Source organism: Periophthalmus magnuspinnatus, chromosome 16, assembly GCF_009829125.3.
Source record: "Periophthalmus magnuspinnatus isolate fPerMag1 chromosome 16, fPerMag1.2.pri, whole genome shotgun sequence".
In the NCBI taxonomy this organism is placed as follows: domain Eukaryota; kingdom Metazoa; phylum Chordata; class Actinopteri; order Gobiiformes; family Gobiidae; genus Periophthalmus; species Periophthalmus magnuspinnatus.
Window position 1 is genome coordinate 14,272,279 of NC_047141.1, and position 25,378 is coordinate 14,297,656.

Below are 25,378 nucleotides of genomic sequence, written 5' to 3' on the forward strand. Positions count from 1 at the left end.
ATTTTTATTTTTTTTATTTTTTTTCAACAATAGACTTTTCAGAGGTGTATTTTGTCTCGTAAAACCCTATCTATGCCAAAACCAATGCAAAGGTAGTCTGCACTAATCATGTGTTAGACATATTAATCTGTTTGTATATTCAGTTAGATCTTTTAATTATCTTTTATATTTTATACATATTTTTTTGATTTTCATAGCAACTTTCTCCACTCTCTGTCTCAGCTCAGGGAAGCCATCTGAAATCTCAGGGAAAATACAGGCTTGGAAGCAGTCAGGGAGTGTAATTCAGAAGATTTTAATCCACATGATGTGAAATTGACATAATCCATTGTTTACGTGTAACAGATTCTATGGAGATTTACAAGCTTTATAATTGCTATGATGACATTCTTTATTCTATTATTCATGCCATGATATGATATGAAAAATGTTTCCCTTTTAATGTGTTTGTTCCCTGTAATTGTAGTAGATGGGGGAAGTAGTGAAATAATAAGGGATTTGGGCTTGTAGTATAAATCAGGGATTGTCTCGTCTCAACACATGGCTGATATTGTGTTTCAGACTATCAATGCTTCGGACAGAAAGAATGTCAAACTGCAATTAACACAATTTAGTACAAAAAAAAGAATGTTCGTTTTAAAGGGGCCCAGCAAGTATGTATCGAGTCAACAGTGTTAAGTAATAAAGACCCAGTTGTAGCTTCCTGTTTGACATTTGATATCCCCAGGAAACCCAAGCTAATGCACTGTGCTTGTGATTTACATGTCAGGTGTGAAGGGTTAGATATATTTTGATGGTCTGGGATTTGTTGGACAATTCACTCAGGGTAACTGATAAAGCCCAGCTAATGGTGTGTGGATGTGCTGTCTTTATGTTTATACTTTTTTTTTTTTTATTGACCATCAGCCATTAATGTGTATGACTTGATCAGAAAATGTGCATCTCTTACTGAATGTATGTAATGTTTACTGACATAAAACTACAATTGTGCCAATCTCAGGCTAATATTGTTTACTCTAGTCAATAAGCAGCATGTATGCTTTTCAAACATTACTGTGATTTATGTTTCCCTAGACCTATGTAAAAAAAAAAATGCTTCATTTCATAATAAATTTGACAATGTGATGTCTAAATCATTTAGTCTTATATACGAGATTAGGGTGACTTTCTGTCCCGTTTGTACTCCTTTCCCTCATCTGACTTATTTAGATAATATCTCTCTATGCCACTAGTGCCACATGAATGGTATAAAATAGAGACTTATATTTACATAGAAAAAACACACTTAGAACGTAATATGATGTGATCTTTGTGTTGTGAATGTAGTTTGATAGCAGTCTTTATAAACCTACATTTATCATGTCCACACCACAACTTCCAACCACGTTTCCCAACTTTTTCTTTTCACTTCCCACTTTTATCACTAGACCTATCTGAAGTGGCCAACTGAGTGACAAAGATTCACACTCACAACGTAGGCCAGTGTTTCTCAATCAGAGGTACAGGGACCCCATATAGTTTCTGTAGGATCATTTTGGTATAAATTGTATTAAAAGAAGATTTTTTTAATATATAATTGACAATGTACTAGTAAACAGATTATAATTACTAAAGAAACACCAAAACCACTGATAGGGGGTACTCAGAAAAGGTTGGGAAACACTGACGTAGGTGCTACTTATTTTAACACACAGAACAGTTTCCTTAAATGTCCAGCAGAGGCGCTGTTTGCATCGTCTAAGCTCAAAATCCATCATGGCCGCCTCCTTGTAGAAATACTAAAAAGCTCTACAGAAAGACTACTAAAACACACCTTCCGCTTATTGTATTTGCATATTTAAGACAATATACTCTCCGCGATGTGGTTGCGATTTCATACTGTGTGTTTTAGAAGGCAGATAAGGCATTTTCCTGCTGTTTATACTCATGCAAGTGTGAGGAGTAATGCCAGGGTTGCTAGTTTCTGTCATTCATCAAGAGTTGCAACAGCATCCACCTGCCAGGCTCTTCGGTACAACAAGCACGGGGATCCCTCTCAAGTGGTCCAGTAAGGAAACACGTCCGCAATGTACTATTAGCAGACTATGTTTCTGCCTGTTCACTCCGTCTGTCTCTCTCCTCTTTTCCCCGTCGCTGCTCCCTGTCAAAATGCAATTTTATCGGCCAATTCTTGTTACATGTAAAGAGTTCCGTTACAGTTTTACTTTTAAGCACAGCGGGACAGTCTCCACACGCAGAAAGCTACTGCGCCTTTGCATTAACCAGGCTGAGCACTACGCAGCCTCCTCTGCCCGCGGAGCCCAGAGACAGGAGGGGAGCCCAGAGACAGGAGGGGAGCCCAGAGACAGGAGGGGAGCCCAGAGACAGGAGGGGAGCCCAGAGACAGGAGGGGAGCCCAGAGACAGGAGGGACGTCGCGTCTTTCCCCTTGCTCGGAATCAGAATGAACGGAAAAGTTCCGTGTCCCAAATCAAACTGTTGTTCGTTCGCGCCGTGGCTCCTGTCTCGATCAAAAACACTTTCCGTTTTCCGTGATGTTGCTCCATTGATCTGGTCTCCCCACAGTCACCGGGGCTGCACAAAGCGCAGTTTATACTTGAGGCCTGAATTAGCTTTGGTCAAATCTATGCTTATTTCACTCGTGGAACGACTTGAGATTTAAGATGGAAATGGAGTGAGTTTTAGCTCAGTACTAGGCTACTTAAGTCACTTGTTAGAACTCATCAACCTGGTCGTGGTTACATCCACTGACAGTTCAGCGGCTTCTTCAGGTGAATATTGCCGTTGTGTCCTTGGGTAAGACACTTCCCCTGTCCTCAGGCTCTGCATACTGGTGTGTATGTGAGTGAGCACTTTCTTGATGTGAACGCTTTAGAGTGCCTTGAAGGTTAAAAAAAAAAAAAAAAAAAAAGCGTTACGCTGTATTAAAATGTGACCCATTATAATTTGATTTAATGTAATTGGAAAGACAAACCATAAATAAATACCATAAAATACCATACTTGTGTACTATGTAAAGGACCACAAAACTGAGAAATCATAATATCTGAAGGAGCAGTGCATACAAATTATTTAATATAACAACAAAAACATTTTTGTGACCAAACCTTCTACTAAGTAAGTAGAAGTAAGTACTAGTAAATATATTACTCAAGAAAACAACTCGTCAAAGTATAATATTAAAAAGTATATTTACTAGAGTAAATGTAGCAGAGTACTACAAACTCATGCTAACCCATTTGAAAAGACATCAATCATATGTTTAGTATAGTTACAATACCTATCTCCCCCTTCTCAGATAAACACCACAGGTGTAGAATGAACTTGTGATGCTGTTGTTTACAGCTTGGAGAATGTTGAAGTTGGACCTGTCGGCGCCAGTGACGTCCTTGTTAAGATGCTAGCTGCTCCTGTCAATCCTTCTGACATCAACATGATCCAAGGCACATATGCTATCCTTCCTGACCTGCCAGCCACTGGAGGAAACGAAGGGGTCGGTGAGGTCACTGAGGTGGGCCACCAGGTGAAGTCTTTAAAACCTGGTGACTGGGTTATCCCAAAAGACGCAGGTTTAGGTAAAATACATATAGTGCACTCACTTATATGGGAAGCTTACTATAGTTGATCCACCTGAATGTGTGATTGTGTGTCCAGGTACTTGGAGAACAGCTGCAGTGTTTTCTGAGGATGATCTAATGTCACTACCTAATGACATTCCCCTGTTGGCTGCTGCCACTCTGGGAGTAAATCCATGCACTGCTTACAGGCTGCTTGCTGATTTTGAAGACCTCAAATCTGGTATGCCCCATAAATGTTATTCAAGAAAATCTAATCGTGTTTGTGTTACACAGTAACACAGTAAGTGCCTGATTAACTAGCTATTTATTTTGACATCCAGCCCTCTTTCTTTACAGACATCTCAGAAAACAGTGGTGCCACATTTAGTACTTTCCCTTATTATAAACTGAAGCTAATGCTACACTGAAGCATTCAAACAAGGCTTTACTTCCTTTTCTTTAGCCCAATAGTCGACCCATACAATGGGTATTTCCCAATTTCCAGGACCCTTAGCTTCTTAACCACTTTGGAGGAATCCATGTAATCAGAGCTCTGCCAAGTGGTGTTCCAATTCACCAAAAGCCCTCACGTCCTTCACCGCTCGACTACTCGGCTTGGCTCTTATACAAAGGATTTCCCTTTTGATCCTGGGCCGCCTTTTGGTGCTTCAAGTTGCCCACAATATACGGCAACTTTTAGTTTTATTAGTTAGTTAGTCAAGCGGTTAAGTACATTTAAATAAAATATGAAAAGTCATTACAGTACTTATTGTGGAAAAATGAGTATATCTCTTGATGAATAATAATCCATTTGTGAAGCCTGGTGAGTTTTGAAATACAAAAAAAAGTTTATTCTGTGTTACAGCAGATATGGACAAGACAGGGCCCAGACCTCCCCTGACCACAGACTGGTAGCCTTCCGGCATCCCAAGTCTCTCTCTCTCTCCGTCCCTAGTCTACCCGAGCATCTTAGCACTGGGTATTTATACCAGAATGACAAAGCTGCATGCATTTCAAAGAAGCGTGACTTTTGTTTCACACCCATGAATTAACTTTTACACTTGAAGAGTGGTAGAACAACATAGTTTCCTGTGGGACAGAGCCTTCAGTTGTTAATGTCCGGTCTGGGTCTGACAAACTGACAGAGATCAGAATCAGAATCACTTTTATTGATCCCCGAAGGGAAATTCTCTTAGTTAACAGATGCCACAACCACAGGATAGAATTTAAGAATAAGAATAAAAAGTCATTTAAATAAGAATAAAATTTGTGCAATAAGATCAAATGCATTTAAAGACACGATAGAATATTTTCTTCACAACATCAATACAGATATATTTCCATAACAATACCAAATAAATACATTTAAATATTAAACTATTTTTAGCCAACACTGATATAGAAAATTCTAATCTGATTAACTTAGTTTAAATTTGAATCAGGACACATTCACCAAAATCCTTTGAAAAATGTTTATTTGAAGTTCCTTGACATAACAACAAGCCTAGTTAAGTTATACGTATTAATTTCTCCTAGCCTAAACTTCATGAGCAATATTTTTTGTATTTAATTTACATTATACATTTATTTATAAACTATATAAACCAATACCCACTTCTGGCTGCTTTTCATTTGTATAAGCATTGTTTTTAATTATAGAGATTTATCCATTGACTTTATAGTTTAATCACATTTGATCTGGTCACATGGCACAGCACAGTCACTCCCTCCAGAGCCTGTTCCAAACGGACTCCAGGCAGCGTGAGCAGCACACTCTTTCACTCTTTGCTTCTGGAGGAGTGCTACAAAGTGACCTTTTGAAGAAGGATCCTGAGAATTGGGAAACGCCCCAAATATCTGCCTGTGGCTTTGTGGCCAATAGAAAATATGTCAAAAAGGGCAAATATTGGTTGATATCAACCAACCCATATCCTTCCATCCATCTGTACAATTTTTCTTTTTTTTTCTTTTTAGAAAGACATACAATTCTTTTTGCATTTGCATTGCAACCTTTTGTGTTTTGTCTCAACCCTCAAAAATTGCATATTATTTTCCGCTTAACTTCTGTTTCTTAGGAGATACAGTTATACAAAATGCAGCCAACAGTGGAGTTGGACAGGCTGTAATACAGATTGCTGCTGCTCGAGGAATTAGTACTATTAATGTAATCCGAGATAGGTAAATGAAGTTTACACTAGTACTGTCGATTACATCATGAATCATGAGTACCATTACAAGCTTGTTAAGTCCACATGAATTTATGACTGCACTAAATGTTCTTATTTTGCTCTTTTAAAAAGGCCAGAGTTCACTCAGCTCAGTGATAGACTGAAGGCTATTGGAGCCACTCATGTGATTAAAGAAGAGGCATTGAGAAAGCCGGAAATGAAGGAACTTTTCAAAGTGTGTGAGTCTATAAACCATGTTCTAATAAACAACTACCTTTTTCATATGCACATAATAATGCCATACATACCGGTACACATCTTTCATAGACTTGTCCAAAGCCTAAACTTGCTCTTAATGGAGTCGGTGGCAAGAGTGCAACAGAATTGCTCCGACATCTACAGTAAGATATATATATATATATATATATATATATATATATATATATATATATATATATATATATAAAAAAAATCACACACACTTATTTCATGTTAATACCCCCCAGGGTAGGAGGATCCATGATCACATATGGAGGGATGGCTAAACAACCAGTGACAGTTCCTGTGGTATGCAGAAAAATTTACAGTATTAAAAAAAATATGCCTGTGCCAATATAATGATCTTGAGATTTTTTTTGTTTTTTAGAGTGCTCTCATTTTCAAGGATCTACAGGTTAGAGGCTTTTGGGTCACACAGTGGAAGAGGAATCAGTCATATGGTCAGTGAACTTAGTCTTAAACTACTTTTGCTAACAGAAACATAACCTTGTACATCATTTTTTGTAGATGGCTGTCTTTTCAGAAACATGTTGGATGATTTGTGTTCCCTTATTAAGCAAAAGAAGCTCGCAGCTCCGGCGTGCCACAAGGTGCTTTTTGAGGAATACCACAAAGCATTGTATGGTGCAATGCAGCCTTACACTTCTGCAAAAAAATGTCCTAATATTTTGATCTGTCATGTCTCAATAAATGTTCTATCTTGTAGCAGGCTCATTATCCAATAGTGTGCAATGAGACCTCCTTTTTACCAGCAGTCATTAAAAGATTTTTACATAACAATTTATCACAGTAATTGTTATACAACTTAGATAAAAGCATAGCAATAAATGTTAATTATAACAGACAGTGGCAATCTTTTTAACATAAAAGCGTTTCCCACTTCAAGCATAACTCATATGCATTGACTAAGCAAATACATAATTAAACGTGTATAGTCAATACCAGGCTTATGAGTGCTGATAGAAAGGGTAGAAGTCCCCCACACATGAATACTGCTGTTTCCTTTTCTAGACAGTGTTCATACCGACTGAAGTCCACCTCTCTGGCTGCACAAACATGGTCAATTCGACAGTCTTCGTTGCACTCAGTTAGGTCATAGCTCACTGAGTTATACTCATAATACTTCTGAAGATAGCAGTTGTCATTTGCTATGCGTTCCAGGACCTTATGCATTGAATGTGGGGAAGCATCTGATACCCGAAAACTTTCTGTAAGGCGGTACTCCTTCTCCCAGCGTTCTTGGGCTTTATTGGCAAAAGTCAGATTCAAATAATAGGTCACCATATCCTATATCACAATACAGAAAAGTGGTGCATTGTTTAATGAAGTTGTATAATTGGATTTGGCATAGTAATAGCTGATAAATATGCTCACTTTGACCAGCAGGGTTTCAGTGTCATATTCAAAGAGGCGTATCCCTGGGTTGTTTGCGCCATCAGCCACTCCTGGCAGTGTTGTTTTCCATGGTGTAACACCTGGAGTGAGGAATATTGTGCTTACAGGGGAACCTAGAATGGGAATTTAAAAGATAGCACTTCAATTTAGTAGAACACCTCTATTAATAGATTTTTAATACTACCATCTGAGTTGTATATCATTCTGAAACTGTCAGTGTGATGATGTCCAAAGAACTGTCCAAGAATGACAGCGTGATGTTTTTGAATCAGTTTCAGATATTGTTGGTTGAACTTGGCAGTGAACCATGGCTTACTTCTTTTCTTTTCAAAAAAGCCTGGTGGGACATGGCCAATAATATATACCTAGAAATTATGAAAACTATTGTCACATATTTTGATGTTTAGAGTATGGGACACAAAGTAAAGGGATGTAATACCTTCTCTTTCTTGTTGGCTGCTTCTGTTAAAATGTGATCTGCCCAAGCAAACTGACCAGCAGGGTCTTCCACGCCCTTTGTCTCCTTGTTCTGATCATAATAGAGATTAGTATTAAGCACAATCATCCTGTAGCCTGTGCGATTGAGAAGCTCTTCTGTATAGAATCCGCCTGTGTTTGAAAATATATTATATAGCCTGTGGCAGAACATATATATTTAGTTTTTCTCACTTAAAAGACTTAAAGGTCACCCTGTCTAAAGGTTTCTTGGGACTCCAGATGCAACCAGTCCTTCCACAACTCAGAGGTAATATTATAGATATTGTGGGAAGCAGCAGGAAGTTGATTTTTGGGGTGAAAGTCATGGTTGCCCAAGGCTGAGTAAACCTTGGTATCTATGGAAGACAGAAGACATAATTTAGTTACATAATGTAAAATACTTTTTGGTGGAATGTATGCTGACATTTACTTGGGAAAAGTTGCTTTATGATGTAGGTGAGATTGTTGATAATGCCAAGAACTGCCTCTTCACCTAGTTGTTCATTAGGAACATGCGGTGTGTCATCTCTGAACAAATTTAAAATTAGGCTATTTATTAGGCTACATAAATGCAAGGTGGGGTAAATTCAGGTTTTTAAAAAACGGGTCAAAAGTTATGAGAAAATGGACATACCCGGTCCATACAATAAAGTCTGGAGCTGGTGATATAGCTTTCATAGCTGATAAACTAGAGCTGATGAGGTCCCATGGCGAGTCACAAACATAGTCTCCAAATGTCCCTGCATTGCCTACTGGTCGATTACCGCTCGAGGCACAAACTTTGTTAGGCTTGTTGTTCAGATCGTAAGTTGGGTCCCAGTGCAGGTCAGTGATGTGCCAAAATCTTCCTAGAACCATGCGCAATTATGCAGATTAAAACATTTAAACTCAAAAATAGACAATAGTTTATATTTTACTTACCTGAAAGTCCAAAACTAACCCCAAGTAGCCCGAAGACTATGATGAACTGTAAAGCTGACATGCCTGAAGAAAGTGAGGCCGTTTGAGTCAAGTGCACTACTGTTAAGTACTAACATGATAAGATAGTGACGCGCAGGATACATTTATGTTGCTACTTCATAATTCCACCATGAAAAGATGGACATTGCATTATGCCATGAACTTTCAAGTGTGATGTGGCTAGCTTGGATACAACTTTAAGGACAAAGATAAACTGTTCTCAACATATATGTCAGGCCTACACGTTTTCTCTGTAATTCCTAAACTAACTTCTAGTGACGTGACACTGGAGAACGAGTCGGCTCTTTTGATCGGTTCCTTAACGTGAACGGTTGGATCCGGATCCGGATTTTTTTTTTTTTTTTTTTTTTTGAAGAGCTGAATCTTTTTATTTCTAGTTTTTATGCATTTTTATACGGATCCACACTGAACCGTATGGAAGCCCGTTTCCGCCATGAAAAAAAAAATAAAAGCCCCACAGAAAGTCGAAATTACGAGTTTTAAACTCGTAATTATGAGTTTAAAACTCGTAATTATGAGTTTAAAACTCGTAATTATGAGTTTAAAACTCGTAATTATGAGTTTAAAACTCGTAATTATGAGTTTAAAACTCGTAATTACGAGTTTAAAACTCGTAATTAGGACTTTTAAAACTACTAATTATGAGTTTAAAACTCGTAATTAGGACTTTTAAAAGTATGAATAATGAGTTTATAACTCGTAATTTTGGGAATGTAACATTTACAAAAAGTGAACCTTATCAATTTTGATTAAATGAATTTGGTATTTTAATAATTTCCTCAATAAACCAGCGGGGTTGTGACCAGCTGGCACTCTGCTCAGACCAGGAAAACGAGCGCTCACAGACACAGAGCACAGCTCATGAGTGGTCAGAACAGCACTCAGGGCCCACTGATTTGTTCAAGACGCCAGAAACTTTACTGGAGCTTAATTTATTCATTTTTTAAAAGTATGTAGGTGATAAACATAACAGTCCTCCTCCTGTCTCCTCTGCTCTGTACACTCAGTTGCAGTGTGCTACAAGCTCAATTAAGACTTTAAAAGTTCTAATTACGAGTTTTAAACTCATAATTAGTAGTTTTAAAACTCATAATTACGAGTTTTAAACTCATAATTAGTAGTTTTAAAAGTCCTAATTACGAGTTTTAAACTCGTAATTACGAGTTTTAAACTCATAATTACGAGTTTTAAACTCATAATTACGAGTTTTAAACTCATAATTACGAGTTTTAAACTCGTAATTTCGACTTTCTGTGGGGCTTTTATTTTTTTTTTCATGGCGGAAACGGGCTTCCATAGAACCGACAAGAGAATCAGCACAGAAGCAGAGCAGGTCACGCACGTGAGAGCTTTGTCCACAAAAAAGTTTTAAAATTACGATTATTATAGTGCAATGTTTTATTTAGATCATGTATAATTTCAAAGTGTAAACGCACTCCCACTCTTGAGTTTAAACCGTTTGAACAAATCTGAGCCATGGTAATTTCTTTCTATGATTAGTTTGTTCTTAAAATTAATTCTCAATTGGCTTCTGTCATGTAGATAAATAGTAAAAGAGTCAGTGTTTTGAACTGCTCTTTGAAATGAACCGATCCAAAAGATTTGGATCCAATAAAAGAGCCGCATGGTCACATCACTGCTAACTTTAATTAGAAAATAATATCGCATTTCCGACAGTCCTAAATGCTACTAACATTACAATACGTACGCCCAAAACATTGTCTGTAAGGCTCATCTAATATGAAGCACATATTTGTACATGTGATGTGGAAGCAACAGACGAATTATTGTGTAGCTTTAGTTTGTTTCAATATTAAAGCATTGCTGTTGTTGGCGTTTGTTTGTTTTTTGTTTTTTTCATAAAATATGCCCTGGAAATGGCCTGGAATATTGGGCCTGACCAACTATGAGTAGGAAAAAATAAACTCATTTTGAGAGCTACGCGGGACTCCTCTGCGACGCATGCGCTGTCCGTTGAGTTTGGCGCGCGGGACTTCAGGATTGTGCGCACATTTGCTTGTTGCCCACAGTGAAAGTTTGAGTTGAATTTCGAAGATTTTTTATCCCGTGATACAGCTTTTAATTTGTTAAATAACCAGCAAGATGTGGAACCAGGGTAAGCGACTGACCACGCAGAAGGCTTCTTGAGACATTACTTTGTTGTTGAATTCGTTGACTGGTGCTAGCCTTGGCTTTCTGCTCTGCTCTTGCATTACAAATGCGAATGCGCAAACTTACTTAATAATGAGTCTTACTTAATAATGAGTCTGTGAATGTGTTTAGGAGGATACGCAGACACTACCATGGCTGGGGGCTACACTCAGTCCCCAGGAGGCTTTGCATCACCTTCCTTGACCCAGGGAGGAGAGAAGAAAGGGGTAAGTAGAGAAAGTCAACATGTCGATAGTGGTTTAACGTAAATGTACTTCTGAAACGCCTGGCTTTAATATAACTTGACCCACCCGTTGTAATGATTAACATGACACCGCCTTTCTCGTGCAGAGGACCCGTGCCACACAGATCATCCCGTGTACGGTGTCTCAGCTAATGTCTGCCTCTCAAGCTGATGAATCCTTCAAAGTTGGGGATGTTGAAGTGGCACAGGTTTGTTGTTGTTGTTAAGCAATTAGCATTAGGTTTTAAAATGAAAAAATGACCGTTTTTCTTGATTTGCAGGTTACTATTGTGGGGATCATAAGAAGCACAGATAAGTCCATGACCAACATCCAGTATAAAGTGGATGATATGACAGGTGCTCCTATGGATGTGAAGCAGTGGGTAGACACAGAGGTCAGTACTCTATGGTAGTAATATACATCGAAGACAGTACACTCTATTTTATTTATTTATATATATATATACACACACACACACACACACACTAAAATGTTTTGGGTTTTTTTTCTAATAGGATCCCGGTGTGGACAGCACAGTACTGCCACCAGGCACATATGTTAAAGTCTCTGGAAATCTGCGCTCTTTTCAGGTTTGCATATTAAATCTTTCTGACCGTGTATGTTATAAGTCATTGACTGGACAAATGTAGTTCTACTCTTTTGAAAGTAATCTAGTGTGTCTTGTTGGTCTCAGAACCATAGATCTGTTGTAGCGTTTAGTGTCAGACCCCTGGAGGACATGAATGAGATCACATCACACATGCTGGAGGTGGTCCACGCTCACATGGCACTCTGTAAACCTCAGTCTATGGTCAGACTTGTTTTTTTTTTTCTTATTATTATTTGTGATCATACAAGACACATATGCAGTTGCACTGTATTCCAATCTCAAGGTCTTTTTGCTTAATGCTGTGGTTTTATGTTGTTGTTTTTTAATTTGTTTTTCAGACCAATGCAGGGGGAATGAACAGCAGCATAACAGCCATGTCTCGAACAAATGTGGGGAACATGGGAACTATGGGAGGAATAGGTGGAGGCTATCCAGGAGCAAACAACATGGCCAACAATGGGTTAAGTGCAAGTCAGAATCAGGTGAGCTATGACATGGACGGTGTTTAACACAGCAATTCATTGGACAAATCTTACTGTAACCAAGCTTCTCTATAGCCTAAAATGGTAAATCGGTTTAATTTAAGAATTTTTACAATATACTGGACTGGGACAAACCTGATTTTTCACAATTACACAAAAAAGTTTAATATAGTTATTTATAGACCTGTGTTTAGATGCAACTTTCAGATGTTACACTCGTGCACAGAATACATACTCCTCAAATGTATGTGCAAATTAACAAATATAATGAGATTTGCTGAACATTTTGTGTCTTTACATAGTAATGAGTCCTGTTAATAATGCATTTAAATAAAACACTTCTTTTTTCTCAGGTGTTAAGTTTGATAAGAAGTTGTCCAGATCAACAAGGCATCAGCATTCAAGACATAAAACAGCGACTCAGTGGCATGAGCATCAATATCATAAAGTATGTAATATTTGTTTCAGCACCAATTTGCTTTGGGGATCTGGCCGCATTTGCCAGAATAACTCACCCTAAGATCAGGAAATTTATGCTGGTGTCTGCAAAGTGCAACCTAAACCATAACTACTGTAATCATTCAATACATTCACATGGGCTCAATTTCTAATGTGTTCACAGGCAAGCGGTGGAATTCCTGAGCAACGAGGGGCATATTTTTTCCACCATTGATGAAGACCACTATAAGTCAACAGACAATGATGAATAGACCTGATTCTGTTTTAAAACTTGTGTGTGTATATTCACTTGAACTAAAGGGCATGAAGTAGACTCTTAGGTCCTTCAGTTCACACATCCTGTATTAATGGCTGCTTCTACTATTTTGTGATTTCCCCCAAGGCTTGTAAAGCATTTATTGTTAATTTAACTTCCTCTTTACACAAAGCAATTAGTAATTTTACCATGATGGACATGTAAGTACTAGTGTTTATCTTTAGGAAATGACATTTTGTCAAAATAAAATGTACAATTCTGTTTCTAGTAAAAGTTAGTACTTTTAAGCAAATTCTAATAAAAGTACATGTATGGTGTCACTACCTCCATTTGTAGAACATTTATTAATACAATGTTATCTCAGAATTTTACATAAACATCTATAACTGAACTATCAAGCATGCATTTTCAGTTTTTTGTTAGCGCAGTAAGTAGCCAACCACATTTCCTGGGGTTTTGCATTTTTCAGTGGTTTTGGTCTTTTACTTGATGTGTTCTATGTTCCCCCAAACAGTTTGTACTGGTGTGCACATTGTCCATTTGATTACTTGAAGAAGAAAACACTCTCTTGTGCTTTCTTTATGACTGTGGTAAATTCCTCCACAGTCTCATAGTCATGTTCACTGTCCACGTCCACATCTGCTGCTGTTTTCAATGGTGCTGAGGAGAGAATATTGACAAATTAGGAGTAGATGTAACCAACTGTTTTTATTCCCTCCAATTTAAGACTTCAGAAAGTTGGATTAAAAAGCTTAGTAAAAAGTGACTACAAGAAATCTCTGTAAATGAGATGATTTTAAATTGTAATTGAGAACAATTCTAGCCATGCAATTGTATACAATGCATCATGTTATCTGTGTTACTGTGTAGGTTAGAGTACCAGTCAGCCATCCCTTAGCTCTGTCTCACTGCTGGCTCTACAAATCGCCTACTCTCATTGGCCCAAGCTCGGAGAAAATACGTATTACTGTTAGAACTGAATTAGGTTTTCACATCATACTGTTTTCACTCTTCTCTTAAGTACATTCCTGATAGCTGTACTTCTAACCTACGTATTCGTCACTGCACCAATAATGGTGCCAACACAGTTTATTACTATATTTGGGTAAATGTCAGTCCTAATTTAACATTACATCCAGTCACTATGCAACCTCAGAGTGCAATAGAGATGTGTGCGTGAGGCCGATCACTTCCTATCTGAGCATAAAAAAAAATATGCTTTTTTTGTCCCCAGTTGAACTTGTAACAAAATGCAGCCTTTACCTTTTTTAATGGAATCTTGCATTTTAACATAGGTGTTCGGCTGTGCTTTCCTTGTCGTTGTTGCCGGTGTTGTTGGGGTTTTGGGTGGAACAACTGGGGGATGCTCATCATCATCCTGCAAAATTAGAGGAAGTTGGCAACATTAGGTGTGACATGCTATTAAGTTGTGAACAGAAAAAGGGAAGTTCATAGTAGCTGAGGGCATTTTTTATGACAATGACTCTAACTATTGACTTTACTATTCTTGGTTTCTTAATACTTACCGGAGCTGGGGGGGCTGGTGGTCTCTTTTTCCAACTTAAAGTTAAATCAGCTAATTCTTTAGATGGCGCAGTTTCAGCTTTGTTTTTGGATTTCTTCTTGGACTTTTTGATGGATTTTGAAGTGGACACATTCCTCTTTGGTGGGCGAGGTGGTGGGGTTACATCTGCAGTGGTTTGTTTTCGAAACTCATAAAGAAACTCGTCTGTTACTTCTGTCACCGTTTCCACACGGCACTTTGGAGGGTGATCTCTTGGCCATGGTAGACATTCATTGGTAAAATATACTGACATTGAAAGCCATTTGGATGGAATATCAAAACATTGACCGGGGCAATTTAGAAAACTTGCTTGGATTACAGGCTCTACCATGGCAGCCTCTATTCTGAGATTTGATGTTGCAAGTGGGTCATTCTCAAGTTCAGAATCTTTGGTCACTACTTTGACATCCATTGGCAGGCTAAATTCCTTCCCCAAGTCTTTCAATTTGTACTTTTTGTTATCAGCTAGCACCTCCACAAAATTACCCTGCATATACATTGGCAAATACATCTCTTCCTTGCCGACTATGTTGATTTCTTCCTCTTCCTCATCATCTTCATCAGCTTGTCGATAGCATAAAAGTGCCTCAACCGTCTGCCTTTGTTTATCATCCTGTGCATTTGGGAGCTCCATTCTTTCACAGCGCACTATCTCAAGATGCTCACCCACACTCAAAGCGGGGACACCCTCTTCCTCAATTTCCTCACAGTTCCTTGTCACACTGACCTTTAACCCTGGTACGTTGACCGAAGCGGCATACACCTCATAGACGGAGCTAAACTCTCGTGGTCTTCTTTTGAATCGACCAGCATAATGTTGTGACACTAAGAAGTACTGCTGTGCCTTCCTGCTCTTCAGGTTGGATATCAGAACCAAAGCAGTGGAACCTTTTTTGTGGAAAATGAGTTTGTTCTGTGTTTTAAGTTCAGATAACCAGTTGCACTTGAACATGGCCCGACTTCCGGGGCCTTCGAGTATTTCCACTACAGCAGGGAAGTTCTCATCAGGCTGGGAGAGGATCTCGGTTAGATTGAGAGGGGTTACAAAATCCGCTTTGCAAATATCTGTGACATCAATGACATCCACCTCTAAACTGGATGGAAACTTCAGAATATTTTTTCTTACTGTAAGAAAACGAAAGCAAAACAAATTACCAGAACAAATGAAGTATAAAAATAGTTACTTCTGCAAGCCACACTTCCTTTGTGCTTTCTTAGACTTCAGTTCACTTAATGTTAAGATGTTGCTACATCTATCACCTTTTATATGTTACATGTAGCAAGAATGCATCCTTCCTAAAATTGAGAATCTGGTGTAGGCCTACATTTTCTCATCAGTGTTTTCTTTTTAACTGTTGAATACAAAATAAGTGATTGTAACAGCAGACATGGTAATACAAATGATAGTTGAGGCAGTGGCTCAGTCATGGAGCATTATCCACCCCCATGAAGGTTAGTGATTCAGTCCCAAGTCCTACCACTACATATTTGTGTCCTTAAGCATTTCACTGCCTCTATCCAGTATCTTGGGTTCAAAGCTCCAATTTCCAAAGTAGCAGAATTAGTATTCGTGATTGTGGAAAAAAAGAGCCGTTATACCCTTTTTTGTCCTTACAGTACTACAACAATAACTTCCAAGAAAAGTAATTGAGAATTGACTGATTTTACAAACATTATTTTTAGGTCAAATGCAGTTAACCTCATTCATTGTTTGAACCCCAAGTGGGTAGCTTTTGGCAAATATCTAATCATTCTGGCCACAGCATGCTTTAAGTATAAGAGGTTGCTTACAGTTCATGATGGCGTGGATCTGGTACACTGGAGTAAACAGAAGAGGCTGCTTGCTCTTTGTTGTGTTGGCAAAGCAAAACCTCCGGCTCCGTAGGCTGGAAGAAGTCATGATCTCACTCAAAGAAAAGCACTCTTCGCTCTCACACTCATAGAACTCTCCTTTGGTGGAGAGAGGGATGCACACCTCCGCTGAAGCCTCCTGTTGTCCTCGAACGAAGCAGCGGATACACTCGTTTCCATCCTCAAGTTGCTCAAAGCATCTTACAGTTAATTCTTTCCCTGGACTCAATGTGAAGTCACCGATTGTGATCTTGGTACGGCTGGTGAAGGTGAATGGAAGACTGGACTCCAAACCTATTGGCCTCAGCCTCATCATCTCATCCACTGTGCTGTATGGCATTTGCTCTGGGACAATCTTGAATAAACCTAAGAAAAGAATGCAAGGGTCAACAATATGAAATGCAGAACCATTTATGTGCAGTAACAAGTTATACCAACCTGTGTGCTGTATAGGTAGCTCAAACCTGTTGCTGTTGCTTACATCTTCACAACTAACTGACTGAAGCTCTATGCCAATGACCTTTATGAGATCCCCCGTTGAAAAGCACACTTCACTCCCAGATATTTCATATATTGAACCTAAATGAGAAAAAAAGAGATGTATTTAAAAAGGTTTTCATGAGAAGTAAAATGAAACTAGGTTGAGGTTGGCAAAGTTATACATCAACTTTAAATCATACACTACACAAAAGTCCACAACCTTGGCAACTATTGGTCTTATTGAAAAATAATGTATTTGTGAAAAGCAAAGTGAAATTAACCTTACGAATCAGCAATGCTTTGTGCTTTAGACACATAGAGATAGATAAATACATCATTACTCTCCAAAAGGAGCAAATTCAAGTGTCCATGTAGCTCATTTCATCACAAACTAACAGTAAGTTTGGAAGTTATGCAACAGATTTAAGTGGGCAATAAAATCTGCTGAAGAGAATAATGCTTTGCCATTACGATACTAATCATTGAAGTAAAGCTGAGTAGAGAGGCTCCTATATAAGAAAATGTAGGCCATTCTTAAACATATAGCTTACTATCAGAAAAAAAGCAAAAGAAAGTTAGAAATATTATAACTCACCTTGGAAGTAGACCCCAGAACACACCTGCAGTATTTTGGGCAAACAGTTCCCATCCAAAGATGCACAGTATTCTTCAAGTGGCAACGTTATGCCTGCCATCACTGCTGCTGCTGCGTGATCGTGCTGCAGACAAGACAGAAATGCAGGCATGCAAAAATTGACATTCGCAGCATATAGCAGGGGCGGTTTCTGACAAAACCACAACACTGAATAAGGAAGTCACAGGAGCAGTTTGTATTGTGCCTGTATTCATAGAAATACACAGTGAGAATTTAAACTCAACTAATAAAAGGAAATATGAAAACAGTAGGCTTATTTAGGATACCTGTCAAGCTGAAAATAAGAACGATATGCTTTCTGCATCCTTTGTTCTGAAATACTTAATATACTTAAAGCTACCATTTGTAATGAGACTTTCTGAGCTGGTTCTGTTGTATTCTCACATAACACCACTAGATGCTATCTACATTACTTCTGTCTGATAGTGTGCTAGCTTTGGCCTGACAAGCTTCTTTTCTCTTTCCCTCTTTTCACTTGGGGCTGCTTTGGCAGAAACAAGGCTACAGAAAAAGACCAGAGAGCACAAGTGAGTCTGAACAAAGGTGAGGGGAGGGGGAAAAGGTTTAACATTTACCATCTACTGGTAACAAGAAATGAAATACATACAAATGGTAGATTTAAGTTTAATATGTCTAAAATGTGAAAATGTCTAAAATGTGAAATAAAAAATGTTCCCATCCCAGAGTTACATAATTAATCATCTTGAGAAGATTCAGACAAGAAGCTACAAAACCCACACCACAAACACTAGTGCACCTGTAGAGTATGGGTGGTTCCCCAATGGCCAAGATACTATGCCTTCAACTTTCTTCTGACCCATAAGTCAAAGTGACTGACAGGCCTTAACAACAAGCCTCAACTACAGCAAAGCTAGAGCTCAGCCAGTATTTGACTGAATCGTTCATATTAGATGGTTTGGCTTATGACAAAACTCTATGGGGAAATATGGCCCACACCGGGGTCAAATATAGCCTAACAGAAACCATATGACTCATCCTGCTAACACTATAATGACAAAATTGACAACAGGCCATGAGACTCTCCTGCTGTAGCCTACCTGCACTGTTTGCAAAATAGGCTAATAGCTCAGGTCTGGGTCTCTTATGGACTACCTGTGTGGGTGACTTCTGGTACATTTTCTTTTGACCTAATGCCACAATCAAAATACAGCCCCATGTATTCAAATCTGCAGTAATCAACACTAGTAAAGCGGATTCATTATTAAAAACAAATATAAATAAACTAAAACTAAAAAACTAACAAAAACCATAGGCCTACCTCATAATAAAGGCATGGCCTATCTATCTTATCAATCTTATCTTAAAATAATATTTACTTAATACAAAATGCAGTTACATCTGTCATAGCATAACATAGTCAGACAAATAAGTTGTCTACCCAAATGTGGTGGAAATGTGATCCCTGATTTTCCTTAATAACAATTCCCAACTACATTACCCAGTTTTCTTAGTTTTGACGATTACCCGTAATGCATTTCGGCACCAAGAACATGAAGCAAGATGGCGACTAAAACAAGTAAAGAGAGCGCTCCTCCCTTTGATTGTCCATCATGGTAAGAAAATCTCCCAAATGGAGTTTCCAAAGTTTGCAATGAAAGCATAATCCAACGCAAAATTGCTGACTGCACGTGTACGGTTGATGATAAACACGATTATCTCAAAGTGTGCCTCACGGCTGCAGGTTGCGTTAGCATTGTTGCATCCTCCACGCTCATCATGTAGCACACATGTACAAGCTCCTTCTACAGTGCTGCAAGATCTCAATAAGGCTAAATGTACAACAATTCTGCTTAGTTACTTTGTGTATATCCGTAGCTTTAAACATCTTGTAATATGAAGTATGTGACTTGCTAGCACCAGTGTGTGCCTTAGGGGCCAAAGCTGATGCTGTCAAAATAGTTGTCCTTTCTAATACTTTCTGCATATACGCTGCTCTTTACTTTCAGGGCAGGCAAGCCACCAGCGGGACTTCATCTAGACGTGATGAAGGGAGACAAACTAGTAGAGGTAACTTAAATTATCCATTTCTTTCAATGGGTTTCGAGTATAGCTATAATTGCTGCTGAAAATGAAGATCATTTTTACTGCTTTCTACATTTTATATACATATATACAGAAGACATCAAATATATGATATAAGATTTATGGAATTATAGTGTAAAAGTTAAATAACTACTAAATGTTTTTAACAGCAAAGAGTGATTAAGGGTCAATGGGGGATTTGAATATAAAATGTAAAAATAAATACATATATTTTTCTTTGTTACATAATTCCATATATCTTACTTCATATATTTGATGTCTCCTGTTTGTGTATAAAATGTAGAAAGTAGTTGTGTGTTCAAATGATTGACTGGTAGTGTATTTTTTCCATTGCAGCAGTTACCATGCATGAAAGTGTATGTATATCATTTCATATAACAATAATTATATGAAGTGTAACAATAATAGTTCTAAATTATTTTTTACTAATTGCTTTAAAAATATTTTATTTTTTATGCAGTTGCTCAGACCCACACCACTTTGAACAGGTCTCCATATACTCAGTATGGAAACTGAAAACGCACCTGATACTAGCCTGACAGCCCAATAATCCTCACAAGGGGTTTTTAAATGTCTGCTTGGGTTTGAACGGTGCGAAAATATATTATCAGCCATGAGATTTAAGCTTTTCAGTGAAAGACAACACTGTAAGGTTATTACTCAGAGGCACAGATGTTTTACCTTAAGTAAAAGTGTTTTTGTCTGCATGTGTGTTTTTTTTTTATCTGTGTTAATTATTTGTCTCTTTCCAGAAACTAATTATAGATGAGAAGAAATACTACCTGTTTGGGAGAAACCCAGACTGGTGTGACTTCACTATTGATCACCAGTCCTGTTCACGTGTTCATGCTGCATTGGTCTACCACAAACATCTAAAAAGGGTCTTCTTGATTGACCTGAACAGCAGTAAGCAAACAATTAGATTATATTTTGCTATGTATGGCCTATCAATAAATTCAATGTTTTAATCTTGATTAATCACATGATTGTCCTGAGTTAACTTGCGGTTTATCACATTTAGTTTAGGCTTTTTTTTAATTTATGTTTTAATAGCACTTACTTTACTTTACTAATGCCTTTATTTGAAGGCATAAATACTGTGTAGAACTGTGTTTTGGAAATAATATCTTATATCTCATACAGGCCTAACTAATAATGTAAAGCAGTGACATATGATTGTTGATATGTCTTATTCACTATCATCGTTAGCATCCATTCATTTAGACTCTGCTGTGGCTATACTGTCAAGTGTAATGTGCTCTGTCGATGTCTGACTCTTTCACAATAAGGCTCTTTCTGCAGTGGGAATATACAGATACTTTTATTGTGTAAGAGTCTCTAAGGAAGCATTAGTTATACTAGCAGAGCCCTGACATAGGAATGTTCTCCAGGATTTTAACATCGAGAAAGGTGGGGCTTGGCAGAGCTTTTTATAACAAGGACGGGATGAACACACTACTCGGATTCTCCTCTCATGCTCATTGTGCGTGAGGTAAACAGGCGTGCGCACACACAGCACAGCAGAGGAGAGGACCAAAACCTACAAAATCATGCAGCAAGGCCTAGTCTAACCTGCATTCAGTGCTTTTTGTATGAACCGCTCACCTTAAATTCAGCTGATGATCAAATTTAACTTGCTTCATTTGCCCCAAAAATTAAAATGACTTTGCGTTAATGCAATAATAGGGCCCTAAAATTGATAGCCCTAATGTATACATAACAAAACTTATAAATCAGTCATAGAGGTCATTTACATCATAACCCTATATATTAATGATGTGCATATGATGTTCATGCGTTTTGTTTTTTACATTTCAGCGCATGGTACATTTCTTGGACATATCCGTTTAGAAGCTCACAAGCCACAACAAGTTCCCATAGACTCAACAATATCTTTTGGGGCCTCAACAAGAACTTACACCATTAGAGAGAAGCCTCAAACTCAAGGGGCTCCAGGCACCGGGGACCTCAAAACAGGGGACGATGAGGAACTCAAAGGACTTTTGGGACTCCCAGAGGAAGAGACTGAGCTGGAGGTAACATTTTCACACTGGTTATGTTGGCATAAAGGAGCATTCCATTCAAGAGCGGTGTGCTTGAGCTCTCAGAAGGTTCTAAAGAAGAATGGCTCCTCTCACACTCTGGACCGGAGTGTTGTGGCTTGGGGGGTATTTGAAGGCAAATAATGAGCATTGTGTGTGAACAAGGATTGAAACAACAGTGAAGTGAGTAGCACCAGAGTGCACTGGGGCTGCACCCCAAACAGCATTAAAACGTGAAAACACCCTTAAATATATTATGTATGTCGATATCATGTGTGGTGGTATGATGATGTTGGCTTATTCTGTACAGATGCAACTACAAACATATGATCAGTTACATAAGTATACCAACCTTGTAATCCCTGATTGCTTGAGATGTATTGCTCTTTTCCACTCTTTTTTTTCTGCGGTCGTAGTGGGTATTATTTATTTATTATTTAATATTATGCTTGCTTTTCTTTAGAATTTGACAGAGTTCAACACAGCACACAACAAACGTATTTCTTTACTGACCATTGAAGAAGGCAACCTGGAGATTCAGAGGCCTAAGAGGAAACGAAAAAGCTCTAGAGTCACATTTTGTGATGAGGATTCTATTATTAACCCAGGTATGGTATTATATTTAGATATAATGGACTCACTTCATTGTATACATTTTAAAAATTTATTTTATTATTCCTACAGAGGATATTGATCCTTCGGTTGGACGCTTTAGAAACATGGTACAGACAGCTGTGGTTCCAGTGAAGGTATATATAAAAAGATGGATATTATTATTATTCTACAAGCATGTATAAAGTGACTATATAATAATGTGATCTTTTAAGCCCTAATTTTAAAATTTTAAAGGTTATGATTTTGTCTCGCTCTTGTGGCTTGATTAATGCTTTAGAAAGAATTACAGTATTTTTTTTCTCTTTTTTACAGAAACGAAGATCAGAAGGTCAGAACACGCTAGGCCTTGATGATGTGACATCCAAACGGCATGGCTACAGTTTTGCTGGTGGTCTTTATGGGGACTTGCCTCCCACCAGCCATGAAAATCACCCTGCAGGCGCTCCAGGAGGTGTGGCCATGCACGGAGGACTTCCATTCCCCAATCCAGCGCCTGAAGTGAACCTAGCCCCAGAGCCTCCACAGCCCCCTGTCACACTCAATCCCACCCCTGTTACTGCTCCCTATCTGCCCGAGGCACACAACGAGCCTCGCAAAAAGAAGTATGCCAAAGAAGCTTGGCCAGGCAAGAAACCCACCCCATCACTACTTATATAAGGACGTTGACGGGGCTGCTGACTCTCAGGTTACCAGGAGGCGTACCAGGGACTATGGCCTGGCACATGTTCTGTTTGAATTGTTTTGTTTGATGGTTTTAATACTCATTGTTATTACTAAAAATGCAGTCGATTGGCAGATAACCTTTGAGGGGGTTGAGAAAAACAAAAAACTAAAACAGCAGTTGCAAAGTCATATCATAACCGGGATGTTCTTGTGGCTGTTAATGTAATTATTATGAATTATTGGATAAGTGCTTTTAGTGGCGCTCAAATACAGATGACAAAATGAGTCAATGAGTTACATTTATGTGTCATGTGATTCGTTTTTTTCTACTGGACATATTTTGACCTTTTAACTTCTTTTAATATTTTGAGAATGCTTTTAAAATACTATACATATTTTTTACAAACATTACATGAGAGCAGTGGCAAATATTCAAATCTTTTCTAATTCTTATAATTGTTTTTTTTTATTTTAACACCGCATTGTGTCCAAATTGTTGACTTACAAAGCTATCTGATGCAAGACTGAAAAGTATTTATAAAAAATTTATTGTAGAAGGTTGCCATTTAAAAATCTAAAACATCATGCGTTCCCACTAGAGGGCAGCCTTTGCTTTAGTCATTGTTTTGTTTTTTTTTGCAGGCTGACCTACTGTACCCATAAGAAACCAATTTCTGGCTATTATTTATAAATATCTTTTCCACTGTTCCAGATATAAACCATCCCTGATAACGACAATTTGTGCACAATATTCATTTTTAATTAAAGACCTACAGTAACAGTAAGAACAGTAACTATATTTCTGTTTGCGGGAAATCAACATTTGAACTTTAATGTCAGATTCAGATGCACTTGTAATACAATATTCCTAAACAGTAGTGACGTTTGTTTTGTAAAAAAAATATTTCTGTAATAAAATGGTAATACATTGGTGCTTTTAGCATTTCTTGGATATGCCATGTTTTTGAATTTACAGTGTGGCATGAAATAGCCCTATTCACAAATTAACTGTGTACAACATTTTACTCATCTACAAAAATCATGGAGTTGTTAAGTTTTAGTAATGCTAACATATTCTAGCCTTTGTTGCAAATGAGATAATAAAGTTGTTCTGCTCCATTTGCTCCAAAATCACAAAAGAAAGGACAATTGGGTATTTGTTTCATAACATCAAACAAGAAAATCTGGCCTTTATGTGTGTATGTGACCCAGAGTGCCCTCCTGCTGCTGTCTTAAGGAAGTCATGGATGGAGCCGTCGAGCAGTTAATCTTATGTGAACCTGTATAGTTGCTAATTTACAAAATATGTGACATGTTTCAGGATGCGCTTTGGATGGATAACTGACTTAACGATTAAATTCAGAACTGGCTCAACCTGTTTGGTTAAATTAGGTCAAGATCCTTCACACAAAAGCCGTAAACATTATTACACTGATAAAACCTTTATGTGCAGGCCGTTACCCGCAATGTTAATAAGGTTAATGTTTTCCAATTTTATATGTACCATTTTTCTTCTGGCTAACCATTTACTTCTGGGATTTAGAGAGGTAATGTGATCACATTATAAAGCACAGAAAATAATCCCCCTAATTCTTCATAGTTCTTCATTGTGCCCTCTAAAATGTTCAGTGCAGTTTTAATACGTAACTACACAAACAGATTTCACATTTTACTTATGTACTCTCTATTGTGTACCACACAATAAAAGGTAGAAACCAAAGACCTCTGTCCCTGTTAGAACTAGTTGTAAACAGTGAACGTCATTCTCACACCTGAACAGACTTGTAACTTGAGAGGTGTAGACAAACTTCGTACCTGCAGCAAATGGCACAAATGCACAAGACATTTTCAGAAACCTGTAGAGAAGCAAAGAAGGTAAAGGATAATATAGTATAACTAATAAGTATTCTATAATAAAGTAAACACTGTTTATGTGCAAAATGTTTGCATTTAAACTATAAAAATGTATCTGACAATTGTAAATAGACTGACCGATAAGGATTACCTTTGACCTGCAGTGGAAGTTGACTAAGACCTGCTTCCATTTAGCATTGGTTTGTTAAATAGTACCTGAAAAATCTAATCTGCAGATACACGCCTTCCACCAAAAAATGTCATGGGTTTTGTGGTTCACAAAGATATTAATGGTACTGACAGGTAAAAAATTAAGGGGTTCATCAGTTACTTTTTTTTTAAAAGAGAAGAAGAGAAGAGCACATTTTATGTTTGCAAACCAACAAACCAACCACTCCATGGTGTAGGTGATTGACCTCTAGACAGAGGAGAAGGTGGAAGGAGATGCCGCTTTCTGTGGTGTCATGGCCCTTAAACATGAAGCATGTCCTCTTCAGCCTTAATGGCGTCATTGGAATGTTCTCAGATAAT

General features: G+C 38.0%; 5 protein-coding genes and 1 non-coding gene across 7 annotated transcripts in view; 4 read left to right on the plus strand and 2 right to left on the minus strand.

Annotated features, from left to right (window-relative positions):
- Window positions 1–1,752: 1,752 nt before the first annotated feature.
- On the plus strand, window positions 1,753–6,756 carry mecr (mitochondrial trans-2-enoyl-CoA reductase). The gene is made up of 9 exons (XM_033981667.2): window positions 1,753–2,047; window positions 3,345–3,574; window positions 3,654–3,797; window positions 5,632–5,734; window positions 5,857–5,959; window positions 6,052–6,125; window positions 6,231–6,291; window positions 6,371–6,443; window positions 6,511–6,756. Exons 1-9 carry the CDS (start codon window positions 1,860–1,862, stop codon window positions 6,726–6,728), a joined length of 1,194 nt encoding a protein of 397 aa, XP_033837558.1. The 5' UTR covers window positions 1,753–1,859; the 3' UTR covers window positions 6,729–6,756.
- A 24-nt stretch (window positions 6,757–6,780) lies between these two features.
- smpdl3b (sphingomyelin phosphodiesterase acid like 3B) lies at window positions 6,781–8,958 on the minus strand. 2 transcript variants are annotated; one of them, XM_033981040.2, is made up of 8 exons: window positions 8,797–8,958; window positions 8,510–8,723; window positions 8,306–8,403; window positions 8,088–8,231; window positions 7,838–8,007; window positions 7,583–7,763; window positions 7,378–7,511; window positions 6,781–7,290 (listed from the first exon to the last, which is right to left on the minus strand). In XM_033981040.2, the coding sequence occupies exons 1-8, from the start codon at window positions 8,855–8,857 to the stop codon at window positions 6,925–6,927; spliced, it is 1,368 nt and encodes a 455-aa protein (XP_033836931.1). In that variant the 5' UTR covers window positions 8,858–8,958; the 3' UTR covers window positions 6,781–6,924. The 2 variants fall into 2 exon arrangements, with proteins under 2 accessions (XP_033836931.1, XP_055084019.1); XM_055228044.1 differs by having other exon boundaries at window positions 6,924–7,290; window positions 8,510–8,719; window positions 8,797–8,860.
- Window positions 8,959–10,842: 1,884 nt separating this feature from the next.
- Window positions 10,843–13,382, plus strand: rpa2 (replication protein A2). The gene is made up of 9 exons (XM_033981450.2): window positions 10,843–10,972; window positions 11,140–11,234; window positions 11,359–11,460; window positions 11,533–11,646; window positions 11,768–11,842; window positions 11,947–12,063; window positions 12,201–12,344; window positions 12,698–12,792; window positions 12,967–13,382. Exons 1-9 carry the CDS (start codon window positions 10,960–10,962, stop codon window positions 13,052–13,054), a joined length of 843 nt encoding a protein of 280 aa, XP_033837341.2. The 5' UTR covers window positions 10,843–10,959; the 3' UTR covers window positions 13,055–13,382.
- Window positions 13,383–13,513: 131 nt separating this feature from the next.
- The window catches only part of themis2 (thymocyte selection associated family member 2), a 110,854-nt gene continuing 98,989 nt past the window's right edge, over window positions 13,514–25,378 (minus strand). Inside the window, exons 2-7 of the mRNA XM_033980496.2 lie at window positions 17,550–17,661; window positions 16,913–17,053; window positions 16,415–16,840; window positions 14,586–15,748; window positions 14,323–14,437; window positions 13,514–13,719 (exon numbers count right to left, since the gene is read on the minus strand). Coding sequence (XP_033836387.1) covers window positions 13,604–13,719; window positions 14,323–14,437; window positions 14,586–15,748; window positions 16,415–16,840; window positions 16,913–17,053; window positions 17,550–17,649 — 2,061 coding nt within the window. The 5' untranslated portion in view covers window positions 17,650–17,661 and the 3' untranslated portion in view covers window positions 13,514–13,603. The remainder of the gene's footprint in view (window positions 13,720–14,322; window positions 14,438–14,585; window positions 15,749–16,414; window positions 16,841–16,912; window positions 17,054–17,549; window positions 17,662–25,378) is intronic.
- On the plus strand, window positions 19,081–23,935 carry ppp1r8b (protein phosphatase 1, regulatory subunit 8b). The gene is made up of 7 exons (XM_055228230.1): window positions 19,081–19,183; window positions 19,577–19,637; window positions 20,426–20,579; window positions 21,492–21,709; window positions 22,179–22,323; window positions 22,400–22,464; window positions 22,643–23,935. Exons 1-7 carry the CDS (start codon window positions 19,131–19,133, stop codon window positions 22,985–22,987), a joined length of 1,041 nt encoding a protein of 346 aa, XP_055084205.1. The 5' UTR covers window positions 19,081–19,130; the 3' UTR covers window positions 22,988–23,935.
- On the plus strand, window positions 20,192–20,347 carry LOC117384522 (small Cajal body-specific RNA 1). Its single transcript, XR_004542509.1, has one exon. It is a non-coding gene; the product is annotated as a small Cajal body-specific RNA 1 (non-coding RNA).

Coding starts and splice junctions, on each gene's coding strand:
- mecr (XM_033981667.2), top strand. CDS start 1,860: ATGTGGTTGCGATTTCATACTGTGTGTTTTAGAAGGCAGATAAGGCAT. Junction 3,575..3,653: donor CCCAAAAGACGCAGGTTTAG/GTAAAATACATA, acceptor TTGTGTGTCCAG/GTACTTGGAGAACAGCTGCA. Junction 5,735..5,856: donor ATTAATGTAATCCGAGATAG/GTAAATGAAGTT, acceptor TCTTTTAAAAAG/GCCAGAGTTCACTCAGCTCA.
- smpdl3b (XM_033981040.2), bottom strand. CDS start 8,857: ATGTCAGCTTTACAGTTCATCATAGTCTTCGGGCTACTTGGGGTTAGT. Junction 8,404..8,509: donor GACTTTATTGTATGGACCGG/GTATGTCCATTT, acceptor AAATTTGTTCAG/AGATGACACACCGCATGTTC. Junction 7,764..7,837: donor CAGCCAACAAGAAAGAGAAG/GTATTACATCCC, acceptor CATAATTTCTAG/GTATATATTATTGGCCATGT.
- rpa2 (XM_033981450.2), top strand. Junction 11,461..11,532: donor GGGATGTTGAAGTGGCACAG/GTTTGTTGTTGT, acceptor CTTGATTTGCAG/GTTACTATTGTGGGGATCAT. Junction 11,843..11,946: donor GAAATCTGCGCTCTTTTCAG/GTTTGCATATTA, acceptor TGTTGGTCTCAG/AACCATAGATCTGTTGTAGC.
- ppp1r8b (XM_055228230.1), top strand. CDS start 19,131: ATGGCGACTAAAACAAGTAAAGAGAGCGCTCCTCCCTTTGATTGTCCA. Junction 19,638..20,425: donor AGGGAGACAAACTAGTAGAG/GTAACTTAAATT, acceptor GTCTCTTTCCAG/AAACTAATTATAGATGAGAA. Junction 22,465..22,642: donor CAGCTGTGGTTCCAGTGAAG/GTATATATAAAA, acceptor TCTTTTTTACAG/AAACGAAGATCAGAAGGTCA.